At 46.6% G+C, this 27,436-nt stretch overlaps 1 protein-coding gene across 1 annotated transcript; it reads left to right on the top strand.

The window, feature by feature from the left end:
* Positions 1 to 12,971: 12,971 nt before the first annotated feature.
* Positions 12,972 to 25,496, top strand: PSMC4 (proteasome 26S subunit, ATPase 4). Its single transcript, XM_063942246.1, has 11 exons — positions 12,972 to 13,168; positions 14,546 to 14,644; positions 14,828 to 15,014; positions 15,322 to 15,468; positions 15,838 to 15,947; positions 16,050 to 16,143; positions 17,602 to 17,769; positions 19,349 to 19,425; positions 22,796 to 22,964; positions 24,572 to 24,627; positions 25,289 to 25,496. The coding sequence occupies exons 1-11, from the start codon at positions 13,127 to 13,129 to the stop codon at positions 25,400 to 25,402; spliced, it is 1,263 nt and encodes a 420-aa protein (XP_063798316.1). The 5' UTR covers positions 12,972 to 13,126; the 3' UTR covers positions 25,403 to 25,496.
* Positions 25,497 to 27,436: the final 1,940 nt, after the last annotated feature.

Below are 27,436 nucleotides of genomic sequence, written 5' to 3'. Positions count from 1 at the left end.
ATACACAGCGGTGTCAGTGGGTATTATAGGTGAATATAGCATACACAGCAGTGTCAGTGGGTAATATAGGTGAATATAGTACACACTGCAGTGTCAGTGGGTAGCTCAGTGGGTAATATAGGTGAATATAGCATACACAGCAGTGTCAGTGGATAATATAGGTGAATATAGCATACACAGCGGTGTCAGTGGGTAATATAGGTGAATATAGCATACATAGCAGTGTCAGTGGGTATTACTAGATGGGGAAATATAGGTGATTATAGTATACACAGCAGTGTCAGTGGGTAATATAGGTGAATATAGCATATACAGCAGAGTCAGTGGGTAATATAGGTGAATATAGTTGAAAGGATTTGCCCTTATATTCTTTAACCCTCGATGTGATGGCCTCTCAGACGTCTGGGAGTGTAAACCTTTATGCTATCAGTTACATGCACAACACAAGCAGTAAAAATTCACACTGTTTATTGTTCGTTAAACATAAGTATATAAAAGAAAGGATTTAGGGCGTGTATATCCAAAGTCAATAACTAATTGGACAGAACACAAAAGGGGCTAACATAACATGATTGGCTAGGAACTGCCGCAGTGGAAGGATATGCATATATGGGTTTTCTACAAGTTTCTCAAAACATTTAACAAAGTATGTAACACAGGATATTTGATAACACAGAAATAGAAATACAGGTTTGATCTGGTATGGAACTGTCCTTGAGAAGCAGACACATACAAGCCTGGTATTGTATGAGCAGATAAAGGTATCCAGCACAGGGTAGCACGCATCTATGCAAACACATAACAGTTCATATAGCATGTTTTAACCCTTCATTAGGGAAGTAGAAATATTCACTTTTACACTGTAACTATTATAAGGAAATTGATCATATAAAAGGTAATATTTACAAAGACAGAAGAGCTAACCCTTCAATCCCCTCTTAGAATCATGATTATTATATGACATGATTCTTGAGTGAGGCTCCTTTCTTGTTCCTCCAGTTCTTGAGATATTGGACATAATCGTCGGGTCCCTTACTATCAGAGGAGGTGACAGGACTGGTGGTTATATCATAGTACATCAGGGCCTTATCAATGCCTTTGGAGGTAAGTTTCTTTCCACAGGGGATTACACAATAAACTATAATGCCTACAAGAATTAAAGTTACAAGTATGAATATGCTTATTTGCACAAGAGCCTGTTTCCAATTTTCAAACCATCCAAAATATTGGCTCCATGGGTTATCAATACCTGAATTTTTCTTAAGTTCTATGGATAAGGTTTCTAACTCGTTTATGGCTAAAGTAACCTTACCATTGGGACCAGTGTTGTCAGGAATATATGTACAACAGCCTTCCACCTTACTAATGTAAACACATGTACCGCCTTTTTCTGCTAGGATCATGTCAAGGGCCATTCTATTTTGGAATGTCATTTGGGAAGTGGCTTCTAGCTGTTCAGCTATACCTTTAAGAGCATCTTTGGTATCATTAACAAATCTTTGTTGATTATAATATATATAATTAATCCAGGCTACGTTTTTATTTACAGTTACTATAGGAAACAATGACTCAAAACCCGCAGCCACCTCATCTCTAGCTTTGAACTCATTTGGAACACCTCTTGGGACCCCTATAGCATCAATGTATACGTGGGGGTCAAAGCTACCTCCTGGGAGTGCTCTTTTCTTTCGATTAGCAGGAGTATTAGAGGGAGGAGTGGGGTCATCGGTGATCATTAAAAAGGCTGAAAAAACAATTTTCCTGTTCTAGGGGTATATTAAGGGGCACTGTACCTAGGTGGGGCCTAGATTTGCCACAGACATAACAGTTGCTTTTATTGTGTTTGTTGTCAGCAAGTTTAGGGAACATGAAATAATCAAGGATGTATGTGGCTACGTGTGTATTGGAGGAATTGTACCACAAGGTGGGGACCCCATCTGTTTGTGTGATGTCGACTTCACATATTGTGAGGTGAATGAGGGCCAGTAGGGCTATCGAGATAGTCCCCAGGATAGAGATAGGGGGCAGGTTCTTCATCGTTTTCTGTTCTTCTGTCTTCGCTAGGTGGGAGGTCAGGGCTGTCTGCCCCGGTTCGTACCTCACTGGAATCACTTGCTTCCCTCTCTAGGTCTGGTCTAGGAACCTTTTTTACTCAGGATGCATGGATCCAGGTAGGACTTTCCTCTGTCAGGACTGCTGTCCGGGTAACTGCTACGACCTCTGTCTCTGGACCATAGGTGAAGTCTCCTGGGCTCTTGTTCCTGGGGAGCACCTTCACCACGACTCTGTCTCCGACTTTAAAGGGGTGTGTAGGTTCCTGTGGATTCAAAGGGTTTTTACAAACAACCTCATGTTCAATTTCATTCAGTTTTGTTATCAGGGACCTGAGTTCTAGATCTCCTTCCTGTATTACTAGTGGTTTCTTAGCCCAGGGTGTAGGAAAAGGCCTGCCCATTAGTATTTCAAATGGGGAGTAACCTAGAGTCTTTTGTGGGGTATTCAAGATGCTGGTGTTTAGCTTTATTAGGGTTGTTCCTGGGGCAAGTGATGCATCTGCTAACATACTGGTCCACAAGTGATTTGGCATTAGTAACATAAAAATCATTGGTTAGTAGGAGGAGTGTTGTGGCTTCACCACGGTGACCAACACCACGGCACTGGGCAACGAGCAAAGGGGCACTGGACTGGGGTATACAGGGTTTCCCCTCTTTGCAGATTAATCCTGATTTAGGATTTTTTCTGCAGAATTGGGTAAGTCCAGTCGGAGAGATCAGTATTAGTCGCAGCAGCTTGAAGTTGAGTGAGCAGATGGACGTTGTCAAGGGAGGGACATGCTCTAGTGAGTGCAATGAGTTCTGCAGCTTGCGCGGACTGATAAGGTATTGGTAGGGTTTCCAACACAGTATCAGGGAGGGTGACAATGGCATAGCCAGCCTGGTATGTATTGTCATTGGGCCTACTACATGAGCCGTCAACAAAAACTATGTCTGCGCCTGGTATGGGAACGGGAGACATGTCAAGTCTGGGAGAAGTTTCAGCTTCAATGGAAGCAGCACAGTCATGTAGGTCGGGTGGTTCATCCTCAGGACCTTTCAAGCCTAAAAGGGCATTGAGAATGGGTGCAGGGCCAGAAGAACTAGCAGTGTACTTAATGGTAAGGGTAGGGTTACTCAAAAGGAGTACTTCATATCCACTAAGGCGTTGTGCTGACATGTGCTGTGTGTGTAAGCCTTTAAGTATTGCCAGGACATCATGTGTGGTGTGGAGTACTGTGATGTGGCCTAAAGTGAGGGTAGTGGCCATTTCTGCAACCATTGCACAGGCTGCCAAAGCCCTGAGGCAGGCAGGCATACCTTGCACAGACACTGGCATGACTTTGGGAAAAAAATGCCACGGGGCGCAACTTCCCTCCATGAAACTGTGTGAGCACCCCCGCCATGGTTTTACAATTGTCCCTTGCATATAGATGGAAAGGTAGTACATAATTGGGGAGGCCAAGTGCCGGACTTTTCATCAACATACATTTTAAACTTTCATATGCAGTTAACATTTCTTGTGACCATTGTACAGTTTTAGGTTTGTCCTTCAGTGTGGCTTGTCTCAAAATGTTATCATAATAGGAGCAATCAGAAATCCACTGTCTGCAGTAATTTACCATACCCAGGAAGGACAGTAGTTCCTTCTGGGTAGTTGGGGTGACCAGGCCCAATACAGACTGTATGCGTTGTGGACTGACTTTCCTCTCTCCCTGAGTGAGCACAAAACCTAAGTAATCAACATGCTTTTTTTTACACCATTGCATTTTTATTTTGGACACCTTGTGTCCACATTCACAAAGCCAGTTTAGTAATGAAACACCATCCTCTCGGCAGGCCTCCTCAGTTTGACTACAGAGCAGCAGATCATCTGCATACTGTAGCAGGACTGAACCATGGTGAGGTTGCCAGGGCCTCAATGTGGCCTGGAGACAACAGGTGCGTCAATAATCTGCACCAGGTAAGTTGTTTACCCTCAAAAGAAAAGGCAAAAAGTAATTGTGTCTGTGAATCTACAGGCATGCTGAAAAAAGGCATTCTTCAAATCAATTACAGAGAAGAACGCAGCATCTGCAGGGATTGCAGAAATGAGTGAGTTTACATCTGGAACAATTGGTGCAATTGGGACAATTAGCTGATTGATCGCTCTGAGATTCTGTACAAATCTTATACTGCCATCAGCTTTTGCAACAGGGTTCACAGGAGTACAGTATGGTGATACAATATGTCTGAGAATACCCTGTTGTAAGAATTGCTGTATCATGGGGCGGAGACCTTCTATCTTTTCTGGTGAGAGGGGATACTGCATAAGTCAGAACACAAAACACTGGTTGTTGCACCGCTGTCCACTAAAAAGGGAATTTTACTTCCATTTATAATAAGTGGCAGCAGAGGTGAATCTTTACTATGACGGGAGAGTTGAATAAAGGCTGGGATGCCCTCCTCCGGGCCCCGTCAGTGCGCGGGGTCTTTGGAATCTTCCCTGACTGCGGGGTTGGTTCTGTCTGTCAAAGCGTCTGGAGTTCTGATAGTTATGAGTGAGTGGGGAAGTGAGTAAGCTTTCTGAGTTAAGCAATGGTAAGCCAGCGTCATCTGTCCAGCAGTCCTTAAACCTTTTCCAAAACGCAGTAACAGACTATGAAGGTTTCTGTTTACAAGCCACAGCGACAGGCAAAAAAAGCACAGGCTTTAAAGACTTCCTTCATATGTGTATAGCTGCGTCCTTTGCAAGCTTTGCGCAAATAAGATATACAGCCATCGAGGGTAATAGTGGGCTTGGGACAGTGTTTTACTATTATCTAAACTCTGGGTTATTGGTGCTAGGGATAGAGCTAGTGGACGCACCCTCCAGCAGTGAAGTTGGAGGCGATCCCATCTAGTGTGAAAGGGTTACTGCTGCCAAGAGATTTGTGTCTCTGAGCGCAGGATACATTGGAATGCAAGGGGGAGGGAGAGGGATTTCAAAGATTTATAGTTTCTCTGCAGCGTCGCTTCTGTGCTGTTGGAAACTGACATTTTTTCTTAAATCTCCATATAGAAAAGGTAATTACTGCCTTCCCGTAGGAATGGGTCCTGTCCTGCTTTCTCTGTCCATCCCGCTAAATTATCCACCCATGGGTTAACTAAGTAATACTCTGAGGTAGAGTTACGGGCAACATACATCTTGCATGTCTCACCAGGGAGGGGCGGGGGATATGTAGTTTTTTACTCTGACTAGAGCCCATTGTCAGACAGTAATATAAATCAACAATACAACTTTTAAAAGAAAATATCTAAAATATACAACACTCTACTTACTATACATGCATCAGCTTAACCAGTTAATTAGTCATTGACAATATCACAATATTATCTGTATAGTGAGAACATGAAATCTTTTGACGAGTACGATACTTACCATTCGTACAAGATGTCAGAAAAATACAGCGTTTTAAACAGGAAGCAAGAAAAGTGTTTGAGTAAAGATATCTGGCAGACGAAAACTTACCAGCCGTCTGGACCAAATATAAGAACTTATCTCACTACAAACATACAAGTATAGACGATCAAATCGAGGTATAATCTACGTTACGTATAGACCCCAGGTCTATTTTTTAAGTATCCCAGATACTGACGTCTTTGGAGAATTGCGCTTGGACCCCTGGTCCTTTCTCAGACGTATCTTTAAGTCCCAGACATTAAAGATTCTATGGTATCCCTGATACCTGTTTTATGCTTTTACATAAAACTTCGTAATATTAAGTCCCGGACTTAAATATTACCTTGTCACGTGTTCCCGGAACACTGACACGGATTCAGCTTCAGTGTATGACCGCAATCCTGTATGGCAAAGACAGACAATAAATTCTCTATCTTACCATTCAGGGACGATCACTGAATCGCGGACATAGCCCCCAGCTGAAAGGATTTGCCCTTATATTCTTTAACCCTCGATGTGATGGCCTCTCAGACGTCTGGGAGTGTAAACCTTTATGCTATCAGTTACATGCACAACACAAGCAGTAAAAATTCACACTGTTTATTGTTCGTTAAACATAAGTATATAAAAGAAAGGATTTAGGGCGTGTATATCCAAAGTCAATAACTAATTGGACAGAACACAAAAGGGGCTAACATAACATGATTGGCTAGGAACTGCCGCAGTGGAAGGATATGCATATATGGGTTTTCTACAAGTTTCTCAAAACATTTAACAAAGTATGTAACACAGGATATTTGATAACACAGAAATAGAAATACAGGTTTGATCTGGTATGGAACTGTCCTTGAGAAGCAGACACATACAAGCCTGGTATTGTATGAGCAGATAAAGGTATCCAGCACAGGGTAGCACGCATCTATGCAAACACATAACAGTTCATATAGCATGTTTTAACCCTTCATTAGGGAAGTAGAAATATTCACTTTTACACTGTAACTATTATAAGGAAATTGATCATATAAAAGGTAATATTTACAAAGACAGAAGAGCTAACCCTTCAATAGTATACACTGCAGTGTCTGGGTGGTTCAGACGGTATTAACAGATGGGGAACTATAAGTAATTTTAGTTTACATTGTAGTGTCAGTGGGTGGCTCAGTGGGTAATATAGGTGAATATAGCATACACAGCCGTGTCAGTGGGTGGCTCAGTGGGTAATATAGGTGAATATAGCATATACAGCAGTGTCAGTGGGTAATATAGGTGAATATAGCATACACAGCAGTGTCAGTGGGTAATATAGGTGAATATAACATACACAGCAGTGTCAGTGGGTATTACCAGATGGGGAACTACAGGTGAATATAGTATACACTGCAGTGTCTGGGTGGTTCAGACGGTATTAACAGATGGGGAACTATAAGTAATTTTAGTTTACATTGTAGTGTCAGTGGGTAATATAGGTGAATATAGCATACACAGCCGTGTCAGTGGGTGGCTCAGTGGGTAATATAGGTGAATACAGCATATACAGCAGTGTCAGTGGGTAATATAGGTGAATATAGCATACACAGCAGTGTCAGTGGGTGGCTCAGTGGGTAATATAGGTGATTATAGCATATACAGCAGTGTCAGTGGGTGGCTCAGTGGGTAATATAGGTGAATAAAACATACACAGCAGTGTCAGTGGGTGGCTCAGTGGGTAATATAGGTGAATAAAACATACACAGCAGTGTCAGTGGGTATTACCAGATGGGGAACTGCAGGTGAATATAGTATACACTGCAGTGTCTTGGTGATTCAGACGGTATTAACAGATGGGGAACTATAATAAGAATTTACTCACCGGTAATTCTATTTCTCGTAGTCCGTAGTGGATGCTGGGGACTCCGTCAGGACCATGGGGAATAGCGGCTCCGCAGGAGACAGGGCACAAAATTTAAAAGTTTGACCACTAGGTGGTGTGTACTGGCTCCTCCCCCTATGACCCTCCTCCAAGCCTCAGTTAGGATACTGTGCCCGGACGAGCGTACACAATAAGGAAGGATTTTGAATCCCGGGTAAGACTCATACCAGCCACACCAATCACACCGTACAACTTGTGATCTGAACCCAGTTAACAGTATGATAACGTAGGAGCCTCTGAAAAGATGGCTCACAACAATAAACAACCCGATTTTTTTGTAACAATAACTATGTACAAGTATTGCAGACAATCCGCACTTGGGATGGGCGCCCAGCATCCACTACGGACTACGAGAAATAGAATTACCGGTGAGTAAATTCTTATTTTCTCTGACGTCCTAGTGGATGCTGGGGACTCCGTCAGGACCATGGGGATTATACCAAAGCTCCCAAACGGGCGGGAGAGTGCGGATGACTCTGCAGCACCGAATGAGAGAACTCCAGGTCCTCCTTAGCCAGGGTATCAAATTTGTAGAATTTTACAAACGTGTTCTCCCCTGACCACGTAGCTGCTCGGCAGAGTTGTAATGCCGAGACCCCTCGGGCAGCCGCCCAAGATGAGCCCACCTTCCTTGTGGAGTGGGCATTGACAGATTTAGGCTGTGGCAGGCCTGCCACAGAATGTGCCAGTTGAATTGTGCTACAAATCCAACGAGCAATCGTCTGCTTAGAAGCAGGAGCACCCAGCTTGTTGGGTGCATACAGTATAAACAGCGAGTCAGATTTTCTGACTCCAGCCGTCCTTGAAATATATATTTTCAATGCTCTGACAACGTCCAGCAACTTGGAATCCTCCAAATCGCTAGTAGCCGCAGGCACCACAATAGGCTGGTTCAGGTGAAACGCTGATACCACCTTAGGCAGAAAATGAGGACGCGTCCTCAATTCTGCCCTGTCCGAATGGAAAATCAGATATGGGCTTTTATACGATAAAGCCGCCAATTCCGACACTTTCCTGGCTGAAGCCAGGGCCAGTAGCATGGTTACTTTCCATGTAAGATATTTCAAATCTACCGATTTGAGTGGCTCAAACCAATGGGATTTGAGAAAATCCAAAACTACATTGAGATCCCACGGTGCCACTGGGGGCACAACCGGGGGCTGTATATGTAGTACTCCTTTTACAAAAGTCTGGACTTCAGGAACTGAAGCCAATTCTTTCTGGAAGAAAATCGACAGGGCCGAAATTTGAACCTTAATGGACCCTAATTTGAGGCCCATAGATAATCCTGTTTGCAGGAAATGTAGGAATCGACCCAGTTGAAATTCCTCTGTCGGGGCCTTCCTGGCCTCACACCATGCAACATATTTTCTCCAAATGCGGTGATAATGTTGTGCAGTCACCTCCTTCCTGGCTTTGACCAGGGTAGGGATGACCTCTTCCGGAATGCCTTTTTCCCTTAGGATCCGGCGTTCAACCGCCATGCCGTCAAACGCAGCCGCGGTAAGTCTTGGAATAGACACGGTCCCTGCTGAAGCAGATCCCTTCTTAGAGGTAGAGGCCACGGATCTTCCGTGAGCATCTCCTGAAGTTCCGGGTACCAAGTCCTTCTTGGCCAGTCCGGAGCCACTAGTATCGTTCTTACTCCCCTTTGCCGTATAATTCTCAGTACCTTGGGTATGAGAGGCAGAGGAGGAAACACATACACTGACTGGTACACCCATGGTGTTACCAGAGCGTCCACAGCTATTGCCTGAGGGTCTCTTGACCTGGCGCAATACCTGTCCAGTTTTTTGTTGAGGCGGGACGCCATCATGTCCACCATTGGTCTTTCCCAATGGACTACAATCATTTGGAAGACTTCTGGATGAAGTCCCCACTCTCCCGGGTGAAGATCGTGTCTGCTGAGGAAGTCTGCTTCCCAGTTGTCCACTCCCGGGATGAACACTGCTGACAGTGCTATCACATGATTTTCCGCCCAGCGAAGAATCCTTGCAGCCTCTGCCCTCCTGCTTCTTGTGCCACCCTGTCTGTTTACGTGGGCGACTGCCGTGATGTTGTCCGACTGGATCAACACCGGCTGACCCTGAAGCAGAGGGTTTGCCAGGCTTAGAGCATTGTAGATTGCTCTTAGTTCCAGTATATTTATGTGAAGAGACGTTTCCAGGCTTGACCACACGCCCTGGAAGTTTCTTCCTTGTGTGACCTTCGTGCATGGAATCTGCCGAATGGAATCGCTTCGTAAGAAGCCACCATTTTTCCCAGGACTCTTGTGCATTGATGCACAGACACTGTCCCTGGTTTTAGGAGGTTCCTGACGAGTTCGGATAACTCCCTGGCTTTCTCCTCCGGAAGAAATACCTTTTTCTGAACAGTGTCCAGAATCATCCCTAGGAACAGCAGACGTGTCGACGGGATCAGTTGGGATTTTGGAAAATTCAGAATCCACCCGTGCTGTTGGAGCACTACTTGAGTTAGTGCTACTCCGACCTCCAGCTGTTCTCTGGATCTTGCCCTTATCAGGAGATCGTCCAAGTAAGGGATAATTAATACGCCTTCTCTTCGAAGAAGGATCATCATTTCGGCCATTACCTTGGTAAAGACCCTGGGTGCCGTGGACAATCCAAACGGCAGCGTCTGAAACTGATAATGACAGTTTTGTACCACGAACCTGAGGTACCCTTGGTGTGAAGGGCAAATTGGGACATGAAGGTAAGCATCCTTGATGTCCAAGGACACCATAAAATCCCCTTCTTCCAGATTCGCTATCACTGCTCTGAGTGACTCCATCTTGAACTTGAATTTTTGTATGTACAGGTTCAGAGATTTCAGATTTAGAATAGGTCTTACCGAGCCGTCCGACTTCGGTACCACAAATAGCGTGGAGTAATACCCCTTTCCCTGTTGTAGAAGGGGTACCTTGATTATCACCTGCTGAGAATACAGCTTGTGAATGGCTTCCAATACCGTCGCCCTGTCTGAGGGAGACGTTGGCAAAGCAGATTTTAGGAACCGGCGAGGGGGAGACTTCTCGAATTCCAACCTGTAACCCTGAGATACTACCTGCAGGATCCAGGGGTCCACCTGCGAGTGAGCCCACTGTGCGCTGAAATTCTTGAGGCGATCCCCCACCGCCCCTGAGTCCGCTTGTAAGGTCCCAGCGTCATGCTGAGGCCTTTGCAGAAGCCGGGGAGGACTTCTGCTCCTGGGAAGGGGCTGCTTGCTGCAGTCTCTTACCCTTTCCTTTGCCTCGGGGCAAATATGAATGTCCTTTTGCTCGCTTGTTCTTATAGGAACGAAAGGACTGCGGCTGAAAAGACTGTGTCTTTTTCTGCTGGGAGGGGACTTGAGGTAAAAAGGTGGACTTCCCGGCTGTTGCCGTGGCTACCAAATCCGATAGACCGACCCCAAATAATTCCTCCCCTTTATACGGCAATACTTCCATATGCCGTTTGGAATCCGCATCGCCTGACCACTGTCGTGTCCATAGACTTCTTCTGGCAGATATGGACATCGCACTTACTCTTGATGCCAGAGTGCAGATATCCCTCTGTGCATCTCGCATATAAAGGAATGCATCCTTTAATTGCTCTATAGTCAATAAAATACTGTCCCTATCCAGGGTATCAATATTTTCAGTCAGGGAATCCGACCAAGCCACCCCAGCACTGCACATCCAGGCTGAGGCGATTGCTGGTCGCAGTATAACACCAGTATGTGTGTATATACTTTTTAGAGTATTTTCCAGCCTCCTATCAGCTGGATCCTTGAGGGCGGCCGTATCAGGAGACGGTAACGCCACTTGTTTGGATAAACGTGTGAGCGCCTTGTCCACCCTAGGGGGTGTTTCCCAGCGCGCCTTAACCTCTGGCGGGAAAGGGTATAACGCCAATAACTTCTTTGAAATTAGCAGTTTTTTATCAGGGGTAACCCACGCTTCATCACACACATCATTCAATTCCTCTGATTCAGGAAAAACTACAGGTAGTTTTTTCAGACCCCACATAATACCCCTTTTTGTGGTACTTGCAGTATCAGAGATATGCAAAGCCTCCTTCATTGCCGTGATCATATAACGTGTGGCCCTACTGGAAAATACGTTCGTTTCTTCACCGTCGACACTAGATTCGGTGTCCGTGTCTGGGTCTGTGTCGACCGACTGAGGCAAAGGGCGTTTTACAGCCCCTGACGGTGTTTGAGACGCCTGTACAGGTACTAACTGGTTTGCCGGTCGTCTCATGTCGTCAACCGACTTTTGCAGCGTGCTGACATTATCACGTAATTCCATAAACAAAGCCATCCATTCCGGTGTCGACTCCCTAGGGGGTGACATCACCATTACCGGCAATTGCTCCGCCTCCACACCAACATCGTCCTCATACATGTCGACACACACGTACCGACACACAGCAGACACACAGGGAATGCTCTGATAGAAGACAGGACCCCACTAGCCCTTTGGGGAGACAGAGGGAGAGTTTGCCAGCACACACCAAAGCGCTATAATTATATAGGAACAACCTTATATAAGTGTTGTTTCCTTATAGCTGCTTAAATATATATAATATCGCCAAAAAATGCCCCCCCTCTCTGTTTTTTACCCTGTTTCTGTAGTGCAGTGCAGGGGAGAGCCTGGGAGCCTTCCTAGCAGCGGAGCTGTGTAGGAAAATGGCGCTGTGTGCTGAGGAGATAGGCCCCGCCCCCTATTCCGGCGGGCTCTTCTCCCGGTTTTTCTGAGACCTGGCAGGGGTGAAATTCATCCATATAGCCTCATGGACTATATGTGATGTATTCTTTTTAGCCAGAAAGGTATTAACATTGCTGCCCAGGGCGCCCCCCCCAGCGCCCTGCACCCTCAGTGACCGCCGGTGTGAAGTGTGCCTGAGCGCAATGGCGCACAGCTGCAGTGCTGTGCGCTACCTCATGAAGACTGAAAAGCCTTCAGCCGCCGGTTTCTGGACCTCTTCTTACTTCGGCATCTGCAAGGGGGTCGGCGGCGCGGCTCCGGTGACCCATCCAGGCTGTACCTGTGATCGTCCCTCTGGAGCTAGTGTCCAGTAGCCTAAGAAGCAAATCCATCCTGCACGCAGGTGAGTTCACTTCTTCTCCCCTAGGTCCCTCGTTGCAGTGAGCCTGTTGCCAGCAGGACTCACTGAAAATAATAAAACTATCAAAACTTTTACTCTAAGCAGCTCTTTATGAGAGCCACCTAGATTGTACCCTGCTCGGACGGGCACAAAAACCTAACTGAGGCTTGGAGGAGGGTCATAGGGGGAGGAGCCAGTACACACCACCTAGTGGTCAAACTTTTAAATTTTGTGCCCTGTCTCCTGCGGAGCCGCTATTCCCCATGGTCCTGACGGAGTCCCCAGCATCCACTAGGACGTCAGAGAAAAGTGATTTTAGTATACATTGTAGTCAGTGGGTGGCTCGGTGGGTAATATAGGTGAATATAGCATACACAGCAGTGTCAGTGGGTGGCTCAGTGGGTAATATAGGTGATAGTATACACTGCAGTGTTTATGGATAATACATTGCAGACTGGGTGGCTCAGTGGCTATGATCACCGCTAGGTAATAGAGAGATGAGTGCTCAGTGCAGAACACAGAGGTAGGGAGGGGACAGGACTCATGAAGACGTTGAGCTCTCTCCTCTGCTCTGTCCATGCCTGACTGGTGTCCCCGCCCATCCCCGTGACGTCAGGCCGGTGCCGGAAGTGACGCAGGTAGTGCGCGCCGCAGTGACACAGAGAATCAGCGGATAATGGAGGAGATCGGGGTGATCACAGAGAAGAGCGGCGCCCAGGTACCTGTTCCCCGGGGAGGGCGCTCCATGTTCTAGCCTGACCCGCTGACTGGCGGCTGAGGCGGGGATGGGTGATCACACAGGTGTGGCTCCCATAGTGTCTGCGCTGCTGGGGTATCCTCCTGACAGCCCCCCTCCGGCCCTCATCTAGCAGTGCAGGGGTATATAGCCCCCCCGGCCCTCATCTAGCAGTGCAGGGGTATATAGCCCCCCCTCCGGCCCTCCTCTAGCAGTGCAGGGGTATATAGCCCCCCCCCGGCCCTCATCTAGCAGTGCAGGGGTATATAGCCCCCCCCCCCCCCCGGCCCTCATCTAGTAGTGCAGGGGTATATAGCCCCCCCCCCCCCCGGCCCTCATCTAGCAGTGCAGGGGTATATAGCCCCCCCCCCCCCCCTTCCCGGCCCTCATCTAGCTGTCCAGCGGTATATAGGGGGCCCTCATCTAGCTGGCCAGCGGTATATAGGGGGCCTCCCTCCAGCCCTCACCTAGCAGTGCAGCGGAATATAGGGGAACCCCCTCCGGCCATCATCTAGCAGTACAGCAGTATATAGGGGGCCCTCATCTAGCTGTCCAGCGGTATATAGGGGGGGCCCCTCCGGCCATCATCTAGCAGTGCAGCGGTATATAGGGGAACCCCCTCCGGCCATCATCTAGCAGTGCAGCGGTATATAGGGGAAACCCTCCGGCCATCATCTAGCAGTGCAGTGGTATATAGGGCCCCCCCCTCCGACCCTCATCTAGTAGTGCAGCGGTATATAGGGGACCCTCATCTAGCAGTCCTCACCCCCAGCTAGGGATGGCTGCTCACCATTACCTATGGAAGCCCATCAGGGCTCCATGGAAATGGTTTGCCCCTTTGGTGCCAGGATTGCCGCCATCACATGCTGATATCCGATCCAATGTGTAATTCAGTCCCCTCACCTGTGGATGCCCAGAAGTAGGGTTGGCCATCGATCATCAATGGTTTAGCTACCATCGATGGTCAGAGATCTCTAGTGCGTGGTTTCTCCATCGATGGCCATTAACTGATGGTATACTATCGATGGCTGAGTCCGATGGTAAAACTTAAATGCATTTTGTGCAGGTACTGACTGTGCATGTGCAATATATGAAACATGGTCAGTGGTTCAAACCCATGTACCATCTATGTCATGGCCGTCAGTGGTTGGTCACCACTACCTGGAAGCGGTGTCCCCAACATAGTGTCTGTATCACCACTACTATTCTATGGCCAGCCCTACTGCCAGTGTCCCAACTGTAGCCAATCACCGCTCTTCTAGCAATTTTATATGTGGGCGTCTTATTTTTATAATAGAAAGCCCTAGAATGCAGATTATGTGGATGCAGTTTCCTTATATAAATGTTCTTCCATCCCAGGATGAAGCCCCCTCCCTGGTGTCTTCACGCCCAGTTACGGCGCTCTCTTTTCTTGGTCCAGAGCCTGAAGATTTGGAGGATTTATACAGTCGGTATAAGGTGAGCGCTCTCGTTATACCCTTAATACAGTATTCCACTGCTGCTCCTGAAGGTTCCAGTTATGTCAGAATGATTTGTCTGTAATGACTGCTACATTGTACCCTACCCTACTGCCTCTGCTAGTGTCATTGATATCAGACAGCCACGTGTCTCTTTCTGATGAGTCTCTTCTCTGTGTCACAGAAACTACAACAGGAGTTGGAATTCTTAGAGGTTCAGGAGGAATATATTAAGGATGAGCAGAAGAACCTGAAAAAGGAGTTCCTGCACGCCCAGGAGGAGGTGAAGCGCATCCAGAGTATCCCGCTGGTCATCGGGCAGTTCCTGGAGGCTGTGGACCAGAATACTGCGATTGTAGGGTCCACAACTGGTACGAGATGGCCCTGAGATAGGCGGGTGGAAATATGACTACTACTGGGGTTCATTACATGGGTACTGTAGTTTCACTAAAGCTTCTAAAAATGGAAAGTGATGTTGTTGTTGCCCATAGCAACGAAACAGAGTATTGCTATCGTTCCTCTATTGCATCTTAGAAAATGATATAATCTGATTAGTTGCTATGTGAAACGCCACCACTACGTCTATATTAGAAGCTTTAGTAAACCTACCCCTTAGAGTCTAATGCATTTGATATAGTTTTCTGCATTAACATTTGTCCATTTACATAATTTCTTTAGGATCCAATTACTATGTGCGGATACTAAGCACCATCGACCGGGAACTGCTGAAGCCGAACGCCTCGGTTGCGCTCCACAAGCACAGCAATGCACTGGTAGATGTCCTCCCCCCAGAGGCTGACAGTAGTATCATGATGCTCACGTCAGGTAATGACCCATCGCTAATCTCCTGCCAGTCTTTGTGTCGCTCCCGCCCCCTGCACATTAGGCAGAGTCAGGACTGCGCCACTGGAGTACACTGCGGACAAATGTAACAAAGTGAGATATCTGCGAGATGCCGATTAGCAGTAAGATGTTAAGTGACCATTATCCAGGTTGGTTCTGCATTGTGGAAATTGGTGCTTTAAATCTAAATCGCTGCAATCTCACGGCTGCCTCCAGCTCGCATGCTGTTACTTTCAGGCCTGTGTCTCCTACTGATATCAGCATACAGGTATTACACATGAGACTATCCCACCCACCATGTGGGTCACCTAGTCCAGATAATGTATCTTATTCACATTCGTGTCCCTTCAGACCAGAAGCCGGACGTGTTATATTCGGACATTGGAGGCATGGACATCCAAAAGCAGGAGGTCAGGGAGGCCGTGGAGCTGCCACTAACACACTTTGAGCTCTATAAGCAGGTGTGTGAGACTCTGCATTTACATGGAGCATATGCTGTATTAGACTATGTGATAATAGTAGGCGGTGAACCGTAACGCTTTTTACTCTCTCTGCTTATGCAGATCGGTATTGATCCTCCCCGTGGAGTTCTGATGTACGGTCCTCCTGGTTGCGGCAAGACCATGCTGGCCAAAGCTGTGGCCCATCACACAACAGGTCAGTGAGAATGAGACTTCTAGTTCTGTTCTGTGGCTTCAGAATTCCGGACCCCATTGTAGTGGGACAGTCATACACTGAGGGGTAAATGTAATGGAATACATATGTATTCCCGGCGGCGGGATGCCGGCTGTCGCTATCCCAACAGTGAAATCTCGCACACCAGTATGCCGGCAGCGGGGCGAGCATTACGAGTCCCCTTGTTGGCTCCTTGCGCTCACCACGCTGCAGGCTCGGTGGCTTACTGCGCTCCCCACAGGATCTATTCGCACTCTATGGGTGTCGTGGACACCCACGGGTGGGAATAGCCCCTGTGTGCCGGGATTCCGTCTGTCTGGATTCCGGCATCGATATCCCAATTTAATGGCCTGCTGCACAGTGCAGGCATCGGCAAATTCCTGGAAAGACTGCCTGATGGTTTTAAAAGGGCACTCCTCTAGTCAATTTGTTTTTGTCTTTTAAATGATTGCCCCTTTAAAACAGTGGTCAGTCTCGCCATGAACTCGCCGATGTCTGTATCACGCAGGCTAATGTGTTACTATATAAACACATTCACAATCACTATTAGATAGTGACTGTTACTAAGCAAGGAAGTAGTAAGAGAGAGATGCTTGGTGATTAAGGGGGTCATTCAGTTTGCGGATGCGTGGGCATACACATTGCATTCGCATCCCCGATGTGTGCGACCGCAGTGTGATTGACAGTGGCGGGTGTTTTCGGGACGTAGCATCAGGGAGGGGGGGGCAAACGGGGGCAGGGTGGGACCGGTTTCGGGGCGGCTGCGTGATGTCACCTTAGTTCCAATGCGTTCGCAATTAGATTGCGAACGCATTGGGAGGTGGCCCCACACATTCTGGGGGCGGCCTTTCCCTGTGTTGGGCGTCACTCAGCATGTTCAGAGATGAACGCAGATCCGGCTGCGTATGCCGTGATCTGCGTCCTTCTCTGAATATCCCCCTATATGCGCTGTCTGAAAGAATTCTTGGAGACCTTCGATTTAAGCCCAGTTGTTACTCCAAAATCATGTTTGAACTTATTTGGACAGGAAGACGGGCTCATATAATCTCAGTTTACACCACTGTATGAAATTTTAGTTATGAACAGTTTATTTACTACCAGTCCTTTATATAGCGGCAGCATATTGTCTTGTGTTGTACAATTTCTCATTAACTGTAATAGTCCCATTTTTTTTTTTTTTGTAGCTGCTGTAGTCTAAAAAATATATTTCATTAAAGGAGCGTAAGTTTGTGTAGGATAAGCGCAGTGTGTCCGCAGAGTAAGCTATTACTGCGCAAAATGCACAATCTAGAAGATCGCTCACCCCCTTTGTGTTTTGGGGATCTTAGGGGCACTGCTGTTTATTTAACGTCATTGCTGACTTCTGTGATCGGTTATCGTGAGATTTCCGGTTATGAAAGTCCCCCTCACCGACATCACCTCATATTCCTCTTCTCACAGCTGCTTTCATCCGTGTGGTGGGCTCAGAGTTTGTCCAGAAGTATCTGGGTGAGGGTCCTCGCATGGTACGGGACGTTTTCCGGCTCGCCAAAGAGAATGCTCCCGCCATCATATTTATCGATGAAATTGATGCTATCGCCACTAAGAGATTTGATGCTCAGACAGGAGGTGAGTCCTTGGTTGGTAAATGTTTTTAGTTCATACGGTGCTCTCTGCAAGAGTCACTACTTCTCTATCCCCCGCCCCACCTCAAAGCAATAAAAAAGAAAAGAGAATTCTTAGCAGTGCTGGACTTCATGGCTATCTTTTTCTTAAATAAAATGTTTTTAAGGGTTATTTCTCTGCATTCTATCCAAATGCAGCTTTCTAGCAGGGTTTTTTTTTTTTTTAACTTTTATTTTAATAGTCTTGTAAAGATTCTCCCACCCTGTTAGCAAACAGTCAGCAGAACTTAAGGGACAGCCTTTTCTAATATTGGAGCAGATGTATTAAGCTTGGAGAAGGGATAAAGAAGTGATAAACCAGTGATCACGCACCAGCCAATCAGCTCCTAACTCCTTTTTCAAATCCGTAATTATTGGTTGGTGAGTTTTCACCTTCCACTTATCACTTCTTTATCACTTCTCCAGGCTTAATACATATGCCCCATTGACACGTATGCATTTTCACAATTGGATTTATTAAAAAAATGACTTTATGTAAATATATTGCTGTTTCTACAAAGTTAACACCAGTGACTTGCTTAAACTCTCTGCAGTCTGTTTCCCTGCTGTGTCTGATCCTGCTCATTGTAGAAGGGGCAGATTGCATTTGTCTCTTGTCTCCATGAACCTGCGCTTTGCAGGCGTAGCTGCCTTCCTCTACGACCCCAAGAGTTGTAATATAGGAAACGGTAGAATTGGGGATAAACCTAATCTGTTCTGGCTGTAATGATGGTTCTTTAATTGACTGCAGACTTCTCATTAGTACCCACAGAGAGAGAACCATTAATTGCACAATATTTTAGTTTCCCTTAGAGACTAATGATGGAAATATGGTCACAGAATTTTAGAACTGTATAATCATGTATTTGGTCTTCGCTGTATGTGTGATGCCAATTATGTTCGCTTCTCATTATGGTAAGCCAGGCCTGGCCAACCTGTGGCTCTCCAGCTGTTGTAAAACTACAAGTCCCATCATGCTTTGCCACAGTTTTGCTATTATGGAATGCTAAAACTGTGGCAGGGCATGCTGGTATGTGTAGTTTCGCAACATCTGTAGAGCAACAGGTTGGCCAGGCCTGTCGTAAGCGCTGACAATACAGAATACAGTTAGGGGCAGTTTTACTTACTCCGGGGTTGACAGATTTGACTGTGGGCTGTTTAGATCTGCCCTTTAGAAATGTTCAGAAAAGGAATCCTTCCAAGTTTTCTCATTGAAGATTAAAGGAGCCTCACTGGAATGTATTTATAGCTTATTCTTATGTAAGTTGGTGTATTCTCTAACATCGGTTGTCGCCCGGCTTCTGGACCAGTCGTGGTGGGCACCACCTACAAAGGAACGGGCTGTTGGGCTTCTGCATTTTTTTTTCTGGAGTAGCTTTTGATTCATGTAATCCCTTTTTTCCCCACTGCAAAATGTGAATATATCTATTTGCTTCTACAGTATACTCACCCACACCCCTCCTTCCCCAACATCCTAAAAGTTTCAATAATAACTTAGCTTTAGTAGTTCTCCTTTGACTTGATCTGTGGTTGTCTTTACACAGCTGACCGCGAGGTGCAGAGAATTCTCCTGGAGCTCCTCAACCAGATGGATGGGTTTGATCAGAATGTCAATGTGAAGGTGAGCGACTCCTATTTGGTCCAATTTATCTTTGTGTTCCGTCAGAGTTTCCGGGATAAAATACAATAAAAAAAATTTTTTAATCAAAACTGAGCGCCCCTTATTTGTGTGGGGCAGTCATTGCAGTGACTCCCTGAACCTGCAGTCCCATCTCTAAGTAGCCACGTAACTGGCTGATGCTTATTTTCAAAAAATGTACCCCAAATTATTATTCATTTTTAAATCAAATGCTGTTAATGATAGCGGTTTCAGCCCTACCCAGTATAATTTATTAACAGATAATGCAAGTTTCTCTTACGTCCTAGAGGATGCTGGGTACTCCGTAAGGACCATGGGGATAGACGGGCTCCGCAGGAGACATGGGCACTTTAAGAAAGAACTATAGGTATGGGTGTGCACTGGCTCCTCCCTCTATGCCCCTCCTCCAGACCACAGTTGATTACTGTGCCCAGAAGAGACTGGGTGCTTTTCAGGAGCTCTCCTGAGTTTCTGACAGAAAGTATTTTGTTAGGTTTTTTATTTTCAGGGAGCCTGCTGGCAACAGACTCCCTGCATCGTGGGACTGAGGGGAGAGAAGCAGACCTACTTCTGTGAGTTGAAAGGCTCTGCTTCTTAGGCTACTGGACACCATTAGCTCCAGAGGGATCGGTACGCAGGTCTCATCCTCGCCGTCCGTCCCGGAGCCGCGCCGCCGTCCTCCTCGCAGAGCCTGAAGGTAGAAGCCACGTGAGTATAAGAAGTTAGAAGACAAAAAGGAGGAATTCGGACAATTCTCATTGTTCCAGATTGGCCACGAAGGGCCTTGTACCCGGAATTGCAGGAGATGCTCACAGAAGATCCGTGGCCTCTTCCTCTAAGACAAGACCTGTTGCAACAGGGGCCCTGTCTGTTCCAAGACTTACCGCGGCTGCGTTTGACGGCATGGCGATTGAACGCCGGATCCTAGCGGAAAAGGGCATTCCGGTTGAGGTCATTCCTACTCTGATAAAGGCTAGGAAGGATGTGACAGCTAAACATTATCACCGTATATGGCGTAAATATGTTGCTTGGTGTGAGGCCAGGAATGCTCCTACGGAAGAATTCCATCTGGGCCGTTTCCTTCACTTTCTACAAACTGGAGTGAATTTGGGCCTAAAATTAGGCTCCATTAAGGTTCAGAGTTCGGCATTATCCATTTTCTTTTAAAAAGAATTGGCTTCGCTTCCAGAAATACAAACTTTTGTAAAGGGAGTGCTTCATATTCAGCCTCCTTTTGTGCCTCCGGTGGCGCCTTGGGACCTTAACGTGGTTTTGAGTTTCCTTAAGTCGCACTGGTTTGAACCACTTCAGACAGTAGAGTTAAAATATCTCACTTGGAAAGTGGTCATGTTGTTGGCCTTGGCTTCGGCTAGGCGAGTGTCAGAATTGGCGGCTTTGTCTCACAAAAGCCCCTATGTAGTTTTCCATATGGATAGGGAGGAATTGCGGACTCGTCCTCAATTCTTGCCTAAGGTGGTGTCATCCTTTCATATGAACCAACCTATTGTGGTGCCGGTGGCTACATGAGACTTGGAGGATTCCGAGTATCTGGATGTAGTCAGGGCTTTGAAAATTTACGTGGCCAGGACGGCCAAGTCAGAAAAACTGAAGCGCTGTTTATCCTGTATGCAGCCAACAAGGTTGACGCTCCTGCTTCAAAGCAGACTATTGCTCGCTGGATCTGTACCACGATTCAGCAGGCGCATACGACGGCTGGATTGCCGTTACCTAAATCAGTCATGGCATATTCCACTAGGTAAGTGGGCTCTTCTTGGGCGGCTGCCCGAGGGGTCTCGGCACTACAGCTGTGCCGAGCAGCTACTTGGTCAGGGGCAAACACGTTTGCGAAATTTGATACCCTGGCTGAGGAGGACCTCCTGTTTGCTCAATTGGTGCTGCAGAGTCATCCGCACTCTTCCGCCCGTTTGGGAGCTTTGGTATAATCCCCATGGTCCTTACAGAGTCCCAGCATCCTCTAGGACGTTAGAGAAAATAAGATTTTAAACCTACCGTTAAATCTTTTTCTCGTAGTCCGTAGAGGATGCTGGGCGCCCGTCCCAAGTGCGGACTACTTCTGCAAGGCTTGTATATAGTTTTGCTTACATAAGGGTTATGTTATGGTTGCTTTCAGTTTCCGACTGAAGCTATGTTGAATTTCATACTGTTAACTGGTTAGTTTATCACAAGTTATACGGTGTGATTGGTGTGGGCTGGTATGAATCTTGGTTTAACAAAAATCCTTTCCTTGTACTGTCCGTCTCCTCTGGGCACAGTTTCTCTAACTGAGGTCTGGAGGAGGGGCATAGAGGGAGGAGCCAGTGCACACCCAAATCCTAAAGTTCTTTCTTAAAGTGCCCATGTCTCCTGCGGAGCCCGTCTATCCCCATGGTCCTTACGGAGTCCCCAGCATCCTCTACAGACTACGAGAAAAAGATTTACCGGTAGGTTTAAAATCTTATTTTTCCTGATTCCGTCTGATTCTGGTCTGCAGGAAGCCTGTCTTCCTGCAGTGGCGCGCAATCCTCCTGTTCCCAGGCTGGGAAAGCGTGAGATGCAACCACGCCAGGCAGCTATATTAAGCTTTCTTAGGGAGTTGTACTATAATATATTTAGTACATTCTATATATTAGTAGCTACAATCTGAATGGTTGCTCTGGGTAACCTCACTATAGAATAGAAGGATAATGCTGCTCATCACCTCTACGGGGGGAATTCAAGTGTTTTGCACACCGGCGGCCACTAGATGGTGCCGTGCAGATTAATTCAAGCGTTGTTTCGTTCAGGCGTGCACAGCTGCCAGTGCTGACATTACGGTTATGTTCCGTCATTTTAACTGGCTGATAACTAGTAGGTTTGATAAATGCCCCACAGTGTCTGTCTTCCCTCTTGTCCAAGTAAGCTCCCAGCAATACCATTGTTGACCCAAAGGGGGATATTCAGTTGTTAGGAAAAACAGTCACCCAACTGACTTTTCAAACATTTGAATTCCCCCCAAAGTGTCTCTTTCGTGAAATATAGCCACGGTGCCTCAGATTACTTGTTAATTTGCTCTTTCTGGATCCTGTGCTAAGAATTGAGTAAATTAGTGCATAGACCCGTCAAATACAGCACTGAGCGCAAATAGTCAGGAAGGGACATCAAAGATCATACGAGGCATCACATTAAAGCTGGTGCAAGCAATCTGTGTGTGCTACCAGTATATCAGTCCTCATCTAATGGGTCTGTTGGAATCAGGTCCTTGTGAGATGCATAGGTCAGACTGGAGGGCGATTAGGACATAGCAGGATAAGGGGGTAATAGGTGATCCTACCCGTCGTTTACTTTTTGTTCCTGATTGTTTGTGTTCTTCTAGGTCATCATGGCCACAAACAGAGCGGACACTCTGGATCCAGCTCTCCTGCGTCCCGGCCGCCTGGACCGTAAAATAGAATTCCCTCTGCCGGACCGCAGGCAAAAACGTCTCATCCTGTCCACCATCACCAGCAAGATGAACCTGTCTGAAGAGGTGGACCTAGAAGACTGTATCCTTTCATATGATTGTGTAATATATATCTTAGTGACTGGGCTCATCACACAGTGGTAATTAATAGGGTTAGGGATACTCACCTTGTCGGTGCAAAATGGCAGTCGACATGCCAACAGTCTACCCTCACTTTTTTTTTTTATACATTAACTTTAATAACTAAATGAGAGACCATTGGAATACAGGGATAAAGTTGTTGGGCAGTGGTTGTATGGCAGCGGTGGGGAACCTTTTTTCTACCAAGGGCCATTTGGATATTTATAAAATCCTTCGGGAGCCATATAAAAATTATCAACTTAAAAATTAGCCTGCCCCCAGTAGATATACCCCCAGTCAGTTGTTATGCCCCAGTAGATATGCTCACAGTCACTTGTTATGCCCCATTAGATATGCCCCTAGTAGCGACGCGTACACACACACATTAAAAGGAAAAAAAACACAATACACACCAGCCCCGCTCCTGCTTCCGGACCGTTGCCCTCTGCCTGGCCGCCCGCTACTCAGAACTGTGGGAGAGATGTCATGACATCTCTCCCATAACACCGCACACTGCCAAAGCCGGAAGCCGGAGCTCTGGAGTGAGCTCCTGCCTCCGACTGCTGCTGAGGGGAAGAAGCCGGGTGCCCGGCATCTCCCTCGGTTAGGTGAGCCGGGCTGGATCAAGTGGCTCTGTGGGCCTGAGGTTCCCCACCCCTGTTGTATGGTGACTAAGTCCAACTCTGGCCATCTGCACCTTATAGCCGATTAGAGGACATGCTCCGGTCATGTGTATGAGATAGTTAAATAGATCAGAGAATCTCAATTTAAATATCTGATATTAATAACTGTATAATATCATCCCATGTAATGTATTCATCATTCTGCTCTTACTAAACACTTATTAGATCACACAATGAAATTTTTAGCCAATCAAGTGTTACCTTAAATCAGTGCAATGCAAGTTAGGCCAATGCTGGTCATTGGCTCAGTATTGCCAGGAGTGGGTGGCACTAACTCTAGCTCGATGCTGGGTACTGTTACCGGTTTACTGCGGTCACAAGTCCGAGCTTAGGTGGAGGTGATCGGGCAACTCAGCCCTAGTGATAAAACTTTTCCAGTGTCTGTAATCAGTGTTTATTGGCAGTCACAAGCGTACAGAAGGCATTAAATAATCAGCAGATGTAGTGTGGGTGCATTTTTCAACATAAGAAGAAACAAATACAAGCCAACAAGGATGGGATTGGGGAAGAACACCTAGAAGTAGGGGGGGAGGGCGGGTCTGGGTAAAATGGGTGTGTGAGAGTGGTAAAATTCAGGCTCAAAGAATTATCGGCTGGATATAAGGGATTGCAATATGTCAAAACCAAAGCTTTTACAGACAAGCCATATACTCAGCAGATTCTTAGTGGCCAGCCATGTAGCAATGAACTCTGAGCCAGCCAACGTCTCCATTACAGGCATAATGTCCTGCAGGTCTAGGTCTTGTTGTTGTATAGGTCTTGTCACTTTTGGATGCCCTAGTGGCGAGGTTGGGGCTGTGTGAGGCTGCTATGGTTACACAGAGGGTGAATCTCTCTTCGGCTTCACATCTGGTGAATGTTTGGACTCCCTTGACCGCTTTCGCAGATGTCGCTCGTCCTGATAAGATCTCTGGAGCAGATATTAACTCAATCACTCAAGAGGTAAGGCCTGGTATTCCCTGCAGTGTTTCCATGTTACGGGTGTAAGCGCAGCGGCCCCGGAAACCTAACCTATTACTGTCCATGGGCCCAATTCAGTATCACACGCAGAAGTGCGGAAATCGCTATTCGGCAATTTCCACGCTTCTGCACATGCCGTTGCGCGTATGCACAAGGACTTAGATGGTGACCGCAATCTAAGTCTCCGGGAGGGGGGGTGAATGTGTGTGGGAGGGGGGGGGAGATCCGGCATGCGGGGCAGCCTTGCCCTGTCCTGGGCAGCCCCCCCCCCCCCCGTATGCTAGAGAAAGGAGTTGTAATCTCGCAATTTTTCACAAAACTACAACTCAAGCTGAGTCAGGCCCCGTATCTAAACATCATATTGGTTCATTAACCAGGAGAGAAACAAAGCAAGAAAGCGTAATCGGAGGATGTTCACTTATTAACGTATCACTGACAAGCTCTAAGTCATTTTGTGTTTTGGATAAGAACGTTCTTATTGCCGCCAGGTGGTGTTTTGTAGTGATATCTACAGATTTAAATCCCATACGTACATTTATATATAGTTGTATATTGGATGATTCATATCTTAGGAACACCCCTTCTCTAGAGCTAGATCCTCCTCTAGTATCCGTGTTCATTGGCGCATTTGTCTGTGTTTCAGGCCGGCATGCTCGCAGTACGGGAGAATCGTTACATAGTGTTGGCCAAGGACTTCGAGAAAGCGTACAAAACTGTCATTAAGAAGGATGAACAAGAACACGAATTCTACAAGTAACCATTTGCCGCAAGTGACGACATCCCTGCCTTTCCCGTCTTCTCACTTTATCATAGTACAATTGGACATTATGTTGAATAAAAGGCTCTTGAAAGGTTCTGTGTACAGTCTGAGGTTCAGTGTCCGAGTGCACAAATTCTGGGGGTAATTCAGATCCGATCGCAGCAGCAAATTTGTTAGCAAATGGGCAAAACCATGTGCACTGCAGGGGGGGTAGATATAACATTTGAAGAGAGAGTTAGATTTGGGTGGGTTATATTGTTTCTGTGCAGGGTAAATACTGGCTGCTTTATTTTTACTCTGCAATTTAGATTTCAGTTTGAACACACCCCACCCAAATCTAACTCTCTGTGCACATGTTACATCTGCCCCCCCCCCCCCCCCCCCCCCCCATTTGCCGCAAGTGACGACATCCCTGCCTTTCCCGTCTTCTCACTTTATCATAGTACAATTGGACATTATGTTGAATAAAAGGCTCTTGAAAGGTTCTGTGTACAGTCTGAGGTTCAGTGTCCGAGTGCACAAATTCTGGGGGTAATTCAGATCCGATCGCAGCAGCAAATTTGTTAGCAAATGGGCAAAACCATGTGCACTGCAGGGGGGGTAGATATAACATTTGAAGAGAGAGTTAGATTTGGGTGGGTTATATTGTTTCTGTGCAGGGTAAATACTGGCTGCTTTATTTTTACTCTGCAATTTAGATTTCAGTTTGAACACACCCCACCCAAATCTAACTCTCTGTGCACATGTTACATCTGCCCCCCCCCCCCCCCCCCCCCCCCCTGCAGTGCACATGGTTTTGCCCATTAGCTAACAAATTTGCTGCTGCGATCAGGTCTGAATTAGGCCCTATGGTGGGTCCTACATAAATGGTTATTACCTCTCTGTCACTTCTAAGCATCGTATCGTTCAGCTGTGAGTGTGTGCACCCTTTTTTATACAGTGAGAAGAGAATACACTGATTCTTAGATGTGAGATGCTCCCTGCCTGACGTTATGGAAATATCACATCTCCAAATTGCAGAATCATTCTGCACATTCGAAAGAGAAGTCCTGCGATGTTGTCAGTGAGGCTGGAAAAGAACAGAGGTCCGTTCTCCTCTGCCAGCTTGTGTTATTGGTTCTGGGTAATTTGGACTTGCCGTTCCTGATTCGGTGTACCCGAGTTGCTCACCCTGCCGATTTTGGACACCGTGGAGAGGGTTTTATTTTCCTGTGTATGTGTCTAAGTCACACTGCGCTTGTGTGTGCATCATAGCGCGCTCGCAGAGTAGGATTGAGAAAATGTAGAAGGCATTCCTGGACTGATGGGAAGGTGGCTTAGGAGACGCATGGCGATGGTATGTTTTAGAGGCATGTTATGGGAGTGTCGCAGGCATGACGCTAAAACTTGCCGTAAGACTGGTATAAGTTTTGATGGCACGACCGATGGTGGCGTCTACAGATGCTCCAAACGGTATTGCAACATCTACGGAAGCTGACGGTGGATATGTCCGTACTTGAGCATTAATACACACAGGTGTACGTCAGGAAAGGGTTCTGTATCCGCTTGTGCATAACGTTACAGGCGAGTGACCCATAGGAGACACACAGGGCTGTCGCTCAGAGTTATGCCCTGGACTTATGATGCTTATATTGGCAGCGGCCCCTTTCTCTGTGATCACATTCCCAATGCAGGACACTTTCAGCTACCGTACGTATGAATAAACCAATCCTTTGCCGTCAACCTATGGAAATGCATTAAAAAAAAAAAATACTTATTTAAAATGAACTTAATAACCAGGTTATTGTTGGGGCACCCGGGGACTAAATTTGGTGGGACAGAGTCTGAAAAAAATAACCCAATTTGCGTTACCCGGGAATCTGACCCTGGGAAGGACCCGGATAATGATGGGCTGCAACCCAGATGATCCGCCCCAGGTCACATTAAAGGCATATGGAGAGCCGGCTCACCGGCGCTTGGAGATGAATTCCTCTCCTAGTGCCGGTAGAGGGAAGACACGCCACTGACCTGAGCAGTGTGAATGGGGGGGGG

This window comes from Pseudophryne corroboree, chromosome 10 (genome assembly GCF_028390025.1).
Source record: "Pseudophryne corroboree isolate aPseCor3 chromosome 10, aPseCor3.hap2, whole genome shotgun sequence".
Taxonomy (NCBI): domain Eukaryota; kingdom Metazoa; phylum Chordata; class Amphibia; order Anura; family Myobatrachidae; genus Pseudophryne; species Pseudophryne corroboree.
Note: the sequence above shows the minus strand (reverse complement) of the source record. Positions and strands in the feature narration are given on the sequence as shown.